This window comes from Stegastes partitus, unplaced genomic scaffold (genome assembly GCF_000690725.1).
Source record: "Stegastes partitus isolate 25-593 unplaced genomic scaffold, Stegastes_partitus-1.0.2 Scaffold761, whole genome shotgun sequence".
Classification (NCBI taxonomy): Eukaryota; Metazoa; Chordata; class Actinopteri; family Pomacentridae; genus Stegastes; species Stegastes partitus.
In genome coordinates, this window is record NW_007578492.1 from 180,463 (window position 1) to 189,332 (window position 8,870).

The window sequence follows — 8,870 nt, forward strand, 5'->3', positions numbered from 1 at the left end:
GTGCTCGTTTATTAATTTATTTATTCATTCAACCTTTATTTAAATCTTAGTCTCTCTGATGGTGTTCTATTCCCTCTAACGGTGAAATGAGGCCACTGTAGAAACAAACAAACAAAAGAAACCTCGACTAAAAAAACAGAAAAAGTATAAATTTAGTAAATTTAAACTGTGAAAAACTAAATAATGTCCAAATCCAAAATCTTTGTTTTTTTTGACAAATGAAATTTTTTCCTGTTGCAATTTAATGTTCGGCTGTAAAATGACATGATGATGTGTGTTTATGTATTGCTAAATGATTTCATTAAAAAAAATAAAATCATATTAACATATAACATATATATATATATATATATAGGGCTGCAAAGTGGATCGGGGGTTAGAATCGCTGCCTCGCAGCAAGAAGTTCGCTGGTTCACGTCCCGGTGAGGATACCCGGGAGTTTGCATGTTCTCCTGTGTAGTGTGGGTTCTCTGGGTTCCTCCAACATGGTCCAAAAACATCCATCCATTATCGATACACCGCTTAATCCTCACTAGGGTCATGGGGGGCTGGAGCCTATCCCAGCCGTCCTAGGGTGAAGACAGGGGACACCTTGGACAGGTCACCAGTCTATCACAGGGCTACACTTAGAGACAGACAACCAAGCACACTCACATTCACACCTACAGACAATTTAGAATCACCAATTAACCTCAACATGTTTTTGGACTGTGTGGGAGGAAGCCGGAGAACCCCGAGAGAACCCACGCTGCACGGGGAGAACATGCAAACTCCACACAGAAAGATCCCGTGTGTCCTCACCGGGATGCAAACCGACAACCTTCTAGCTGTGAGGCGATGATGCTAACCACCCTGCAGTCCCATTTTTATATGTGATTAATATTTTTTAGATATACACAATTATGCAATTATGTATATTTTTAAACTTGTCTTTTCACATGTCTTTAGCAGTGCTACAGCACATGTTTCAGTCCTCTTGTTTAACAGAATTAGTAACAAACAATTTTTGTTGTTTGGTCCTTTTATTCATATTATGATTGATTTTGAAACAGTGTCCTGTTATAATATCAGTAGAGTGGTCTTAGTTCTACATAAAACACATTAGAACAGGTGTATTTGTTTGGTTTTGTCACTAACTTGTTGTCTTTATTGTGTTATTCCACTGATATGATAATTCTCTGCTGAACTTCCATCAAAGCCTCATGAACAGATGTAAACTGACACAAAAAAAGCTTCTTGTCGTCGTTCACTAGGTGGAGCCACTGCAGCAGTCGTCACATTTCAGTGTCTCACCACGACTCCTCAGCAGAACCAGGCTGAAGCTCAGCAGTCAGAGCAACACGACAAAAGGTCAAAGAGTCACGCAGCTTCGTTAGCTTCTTTATTTGGACTGATGCAGAATTAAACGACCAATCAGACGTTTGCAGGCAGAAAACCACCGAACGAGGCTGAGTAGTCACGCCGCCCACAGCACTGGCTCCCATCCACTCCCGTCTGATGCCCAACACACCTGACATATGGTGCGAACATCTCATCCTGTTACTTCCTGACACTCGATCCTCTCGTTGCCAGAGTGACTCATTATTCAAGCTGTTGGAGGGAAGCGTTGTGCAGCATGAGTAAACAACAAACAACAACAACAACAGAAAGAAAAACTGAAGGATTCTTTAGACCCGATCAGATGCCACTACACACCAGATTGCCATGGATACGGGCAGTAACTTGGCAACCGTGGTGTTTGTCTGTCGTCATGGAAACATCTGTCTTTTTTACCAGCAATACGGGCAGCCTGGAGAGACGGTGACAGACAGACAGAGAGAGAGAGTCTGTATGCTGGATGTCACTGTGGCGGTGGAGTGAATGCAACAAAATAAAAAGCTGGACGATGCAGCTGAACCGTTTTTATTTCTCTGTGAGGGTTTAATGCGCAGAGTTTTACATGTGCAGCTCCAAGCGCTGATGCTGCACAACGACACAGGAAGCACCTTCAAAGACCGGAAGTGAGAAACCAGAAACCTGTGAGAAACGGGAAAGACTCTGAAGCGTTTCAATGCTAAATTATGTTGATGTGGTTAAAGTTTGCTGGGGTTAAAAAAATGGCAGCAGCTGAACTGGTCTGAGAGTGTAGTGCTGATTTGATCCCACAACCTTTGTACAACCTGCTTTCAATCAGACACCAAAAATGACAAAATAGTCTTTTTGTTTTTATTAATTTTGCTCTTTTTGATTTATTTTGTTGTCTCATTGTTAAGTCTCACGCCTTTTAGCGTTGTTATATATAGTTTTTACTGATATGTGTTCACATATTCTTCTTTTAATTAGATTTTATTGTGTTTATGAACCTCAGCACTGTTGAAAATGAAGTTTGTTGCTCAACATGTTCTCCAAAGTTTTAAATGAATGAATGAATCAAGCAAATGAATTAAAATCAGTGCTGCTGATTCTCCGTTATAAAAATATTGTGCGTAAATTCAGACGTTTTCAGACGACACTTTAAGCAACACGTGTTTTTATACTCAACAAGGTAAGAAAAAATAATCTTGTTAAAAACTTTAAAAATTAAAAAATAAAGTGAAGTATTGTTACATTCAAAAATTGTAAATAACAATAATAATACTAATAATAATAATGATAATAATAACAGAAAATGACTAGAAATTAACAACATTTTAGCTGATTTTAATAAAGTATAAATTGTTTAATTTTATGGTCAAACATTGAAAAGAACAAACGTCTACTTGCAACAATAAGGACTTTCTATGGCCTGTTTATTTTATTTTTTATTTACAGTTAAAGGGTAAATTATTACTTTTTTTGTGATTTTACTAGTTTTTACCTGTAATTTAGCAAAACAAGGGAAAATATGTAAAATAACAGTAAATTGTTTAAAAAAAAAAAAAAAAAAGTCATAGTTAGACATGATTTCTTTGCAGTGTAGAAGTGCATTTACTGATAGAACTTCAGTGCAGAGTTTGTTCCTCTGTTTAGCTGCACTTGTACCAGCGAGTTCGCTCATCGGCCAAACTGGGCGACGACAAGAAAGTCCTAAAACTTTACTGCTTCACTAACTCTGACTTGAAGAGGGGCAGTTTAAGCCTCACATACCTGCTGCTTGTTCCTAAATTACTGAGGATGTGGACAGAGGTGGAGCAGCTCTTGTGTTGCCCCGGGTCACCCTGTCAGGTCAAACCCAGTGGGGGTAAGACAAGAAGCTGATGAGGTTTGATGTGGGCTGGAGGTGCTTCTGCTGCACTTTACATGAAACGGTGAAGAATGTACATCTTCAGACAAACTTCCTCAGAGAGCGAGCAGCAACATCCTTTCTGGAAAGTACCGTCGAGTCAGACATCAGGCTGAAGCTGCAGCGTGCTGATGGATTTACAGTCACAGCTAGACCATGTAGGGATAAGACTGTGGAAGACTGAAGGGTCAACAAACTGGGCACTGAATGAACTAGTTGGTGATGAGAAACTTCAGTCATGTTTAAACCCTAAAAACATACATTTTTTATCATATTCACACATCAGTATGGTGTTGTTTTATAGGAAGACATGTAATGAGTTAAACAAGCATTTACACTCTGTTAGTTTACATGTTTATTTTCCCAGTTTTGGTTAAAAAAAAAAAAAAAAGAATAAATTCTAACTAGAATGATGTTTTTGTTTTTCAAACAGTAATTTGTTATTTTACAACATTTGGCCATAAAATTACAGCACTTTTTCCTCTGCATTTAAAAATATACATATATTACAAAAATGATCTTATATTTTACATGTTGTCCCTGCTGTTAAATTATAAATATCATCTTGTACAATTACAGAAATAATATGTTGTTCTTTTTCAGGGTTGTAACTTTGAAATCACTGTGTTTTAGTGTGTTTAAATCAGCTATAATGTTATTATTTAGCAGAGATTTTCACTGTTTTTATTCCATGTCTTTTCAAGATAAATAATTTTTCTTTCTAATCTGTTTGACAGACTGGACTCTGTCACACATTGCTGCCTTTAGATAAACATTCCCATCCATAAATATCCAACGCGTCCTTTATCTGTCATTGTTTCAGGTGTTTTAGTGCAAAAAGTTTATTTATTTATTTATTTATTTTTATTGTAAAACTGGATTTTTTAAGTTTTAATGTTGGTACATGTACACAGTCAGCAGTAGTGTTCTACATTTTAATCATAGAAAATATGATATATTACATGTAAAACAATATAAATAGAGCTAATTATTGGAAAGCCTGGTTTATACAGAGTCGTGTAATCAGCAATAGAGTCATTAACTGAGTTGTAACACTGTAAAAAACACACAATATATACATTTTACAGAATTATTTTTAACAGTGTACGACTGAATGACTCCAATATCACAGTTTGCGATTAACCTCTTATGACCTGAGCTCTTATTTGATATGCATTTTTATAGATAAAAAAAATAAGAAATAAAGAAAATAAAGAAATAATAAATATAATAAATAAAAAACATATAATATATATTTTTAAAAATATATTAAAAATATATAATAACATTGAAAAATAGAAACATTTTAAAAATAAAAATAAATAAATAACAGCTAAAAAAAATGATAAAAAAAAATAAAATAATACAAACAAAAAAAAAATTTAGAAAATTAACTACCGTGGTAATATAACCCAACAGGTTAAAGTAGTTTTACAGTGTTTCAGCAGACATGTAGGTGAGCTGGTGTGCTTGAGCTGCAGACCATGTAGCTCTGCGATTCCTAGAGGAAGTAAAAGCATGAAGGGATTATTTTAATGGATAGAATGTGTAACTTTCACAAGTAGAAAAGAGTTTTTAGGGGTTTAACCAGTGGACACACAGAGGGACTTTTATTTTTAAGTGTTTTTCTTTTTACATGCAGTTTGAGTTCTGCTGCAGCTTTGGAGAATATTTTTGTTGTTCCTTTCAGATGTGAGTTATGTAAAAAGCCGTTCACCTTGAGCCCACAGACCGCAGCGCGCCTCTCTTTTCCCTCCCATTAGCTCCGGCGGGCGGAGTGACATCACTGGAGCCGAGCAGGGAGGGCGGCTCCGGGCAGCAGGTGAGCGCAGCATCGGAGAGACGCAGAGCGGCGGCGGAGCGGTGCGGAGCGGAGCGGAGCCATGGGCAAGCTGCAAGAATTTGATATCACTTTCACCAACAACAAGGTGGTCTACGGTCCGGGGGAGTCTATAAGCGGGACTGTGAAAATCCGAACCGGGAACTCGCTGCAGTACAAAGGTAAAGGCTGTAATTTAACACTGTTTCAGGGAGAGAGCAGGAAAACCAGATGATTTGTGTTGCCAGCGTGTTTCCACCGACAGGCTGCGTGTAAATAAACTTTTCCTCCGTGATGGTGGACGTGAGGAAAGAGGAAATCAGGCAGCTTTGTGGCTCTTCCTCAGCGGATCGCTCACGCTGTTGGGGGATTTTTGTGTTGTTGTTGTTGCTGGGAGTGGACGGAGCGGTTCCACCCTCCACATGTAGCCGAGCAGCAGCAGCCGCCCCGGGCTACGTTGTTGTGCCGTCTGGTCGGTTGTGTTGGCCGTTCACAGCTCACATCCTGAGCCACATCCTGCCAGTTACACCGTGTTGCTTCCTTCTATTGTTTTAGATGTACCCGAGAAACTGTGCTTCGAGAGTGGCATCCGAAAAGGCAGAACAACAGGTGTTTTTGTGTTTTAATGGAAAAACCTACTTTATCCACACAGGGGCACACTGCACTGTTCATGTCATGTATACAGGGTTAATATGTCCCCCACACTGTAAAAATAATCTGTACTTTTACAGAAAATGTGTTATTATTTGTTCAAAACTATTAACAAGCTGATTTTATGTTGAGCTAATAATGTTATGCTCAACATTAGCTTCTGTAGCTTGAAATACAACTTGAATACACAAGTTAAATTTAAAAAAAGTATTATATTACATGCTTAAAAATAATAGGCCAAAACGATAAATAATGTCCACAAAAAAAATCTGCACTTTTATATTGAAAAATTGTCATTGTTATCTGTCTGAAAGTCTAACTAGCTGATTTTATGCTATGCTAATACTGTCATGCTATATTAGCTTGCTATCTGTCTCACTTGCTAGCTTTATGTTTTTTTTTTTTATCTCTACATTAGCTAGCTAGAGTGCGAGCTAGTACACTCGTAAAATCACGAAAAAAAAAAGTATTAATTTACAGACCAACAAACCAAATGTATTATTATGTGTCCAAAAGCAAACTAGCTTACTTTATGTTATGCTAATTTCGTCATGCTATTTTAGCCTACTCTCTGTCTCACTGGCTGGCTTAAGTCATGCTATGTTAGCGAGCTAGAGCGCTAGCTAATACACAAGTAAAATCACAGAAAAAACATTTACTTTCAGGCAAAAAATGTTTCTCTACTATCTATGTAAAAGTCTAACTAACTAATTTTATGTTAAGCTAATAATGTTATGCTATATGATAGCTTCTGTGGCACTAGCTTGAATTGTTGTTGTGCTAAATTACTGATAATACACAAATAAAGTCATAGTAAAAAGTATTTACGTGGTAAAAACATACCACATCACAATCCTGTATTTTTACAAAAAAATATATAACTGACTTACTTTATGTAAATGTAGCATTATTATGCTATATTAGCTTGTTGTAGCTCTAGCTAGCTAGCTTAAAATGTTCTTGTTTTGACAAATTACAGTCTGACGAGCTGACTTTATGTTAGGCTAATATGTTGTACTTTCTGTTAGCTTCTGTTGCACTAGCTTGAAATCTTATTTTGTTAAATTATTGACAATACGCACGTAAAATCACAGAAAAAAGTACTCGAAAGATAGACGTAAACTCTAACTAATACATAGTCCGCATCGAAAATATGTACTTTTCCAAAAAGCATATTATTCTCTGTCTAGAAGTCTAACTAACTGACCATATGCTATGCTAATAATGCTATGATATATTAGCTTGCTATAGCACTAGGCTAGCTTGAGTTCTATGTTAAATTCCAGATAATATACAAATATAATAACAAAAAAGGATTAATTCACATGAGAAAAACATTGTAAATAATGTCCACATTAAAAATCTGTATTTTTACAAACAGTAAATTGTTGTTTTACAATATATGACTGTAAAATGACACTATTTTTTTCTTGTATTTACACCAGCAAAAGTATATTGTTTCACAGGTATTAGCAATCATTAAATGACTGCTTCAAGGCACTTATGGTGAAATGCTAAACTGTATTTCTTAGCATTTGTAGTCATGCCAGTAAAAATGCTTCTAATATATGTCTTAAGGAAAGACTTCCAATCACTGGAAGTGACAGAGTTAGATAAACCTGTTGTAATGTGTGTTAATAACGGGGGTAAAGCAGTTTAACAAGGTGGAGCGCGGCCCTCTGAGTCACCATGGAAGTACACAAAGGATCCATTGTGTGTGAGTGATCCTTGAGGGGATTCTTCTCTGATAATAAAGGGCTGCTATCATATGTAACTGAAGCACTTCTTCAATGGAAGCCTGGCACAGGGCTGTGTTAATAGACAGGGACAGTAAATACAGAAGGCCTCTGTGAAGTGAAGTGAAGGCACGGTGACGTTTGGAAGGAATTTGTGCCAAACACAGAGCAGCATGTGTAGGTGAGTGAATGTACAAGACCGCTATGGCAATCATTTACACTGGGTTCTACAGGTTTGTGTACAATAATAGGAAACAAAAGACACATTTCTTTTTGCATTTAAGGAAATCAAACACTTGCTTTCTTTCCTGAGTCAAATTTAAAACACTTTTTCCTAAATTTCACCTTCTTTTTTTAAATGAATGCAGAAATGTTGTGAAGTTATTTGGCCGCATCTTCACCCACGTGTCCGACATGGTGAGATTAATTTACCATAATGCACCGGCTGACCTGAAGCAGATGGCGTTACAGCAGAGGTCAGAGCTCCTGCTGAGCTCACTGTAAAACGTCACGAGCTCGTCTGGAGCCGTGTTCCCAAATGAAACCCTGCACTGGTGGCTGCTGTGGCGAATGTGGGCCGTCCTCGGAGCAACGGAGACAATCGGAGAGCTTCCACGAGTCAAGCCAACAGCTGAATGAAAGTATTTGATCCAGGAGGAGCGTGCAGAGAGATTTCGATGCCATTTAGGCTGCGGATCGACTGCGAGCGCATTGTGCTCTCCTGTCTGTCCATCCAGTTTCATTTCTCTGTAATCGCTCTGAAAATCACATTTCACGCCTGCAGCAGTCAGACCGCAGTGTGCTTTCACTTCTCTGCGCTCTGATGAGTCCCACAGTTGCTGAAAAGTCTGCATTTTTTTTCAACAGCAAAGTGGCTTTGAAACTGTGCGATAAGATAAAGTCGAATCAACGTTAAACAAGCTGCGAATCAAAACCTGATGTAAGGAGATTAAAACAATTCATTTCGGTTTACGGGGCGCTGCTCTGATGTGCACAGGATGAGACTTCTGCAATAAACACGGCTGTTAAATTCAAAGGTTTCCTGCATTGTTGGACCGGCAGCCTGATTCAAAGCAGAAAGACTTCCTGTTTTAGTAGTTTTTTATTCTGCTGTGCATTAATCTTATGACGTGTTCTCTTTGAAACTAAGCATACAGGCAGAAAACATTAGCGTCTAATCTAATGACACAGACAACACATCGCTGGTGCAGATTAAATTCTGCAGACACAACTTTCCATATACAGTAAGAAGCAACTAATGATCGTTTTCATTGTTAATTATTCTGTTACATTACTTCCAGAATAATTGAGCCACGGAAACGTCAGAAAATCGTGATTTTAACCCAAAGTTATTCAGTTAGACCTGAAAGTATTGACATTTAAGATGCTGCAACAGGAGCAGCTTTACTTTAAGATAAAAATT

General features: G+C 37.6%; 1 protein-coding gene across 1 annotated transcript in view; it reads left to right on the top strand.

Annotated features, from left to right (window-relative positions):
• The first annotated feature begins 5,041 nt into the window (after positions 1–5,041).
• arrdc1b (arrestin domain containing 1b) overlaps positions 5,042–8,870 on the top strand; it is a 54,519-nt gene continuing 50,690 nt past the window's right edge. The window contains exon 1 of the mRNA XM_008291767.1: positions 5,042–5,242. Coding sequence (XP_008289989.1) covers positions 5,125–5,242 — 118 coding nt within the window. The 5' untranslated portion in view covers positions 5,042–5,124. The remainder of the gene's footprint in view (positions 5,243–8,870) is intronic.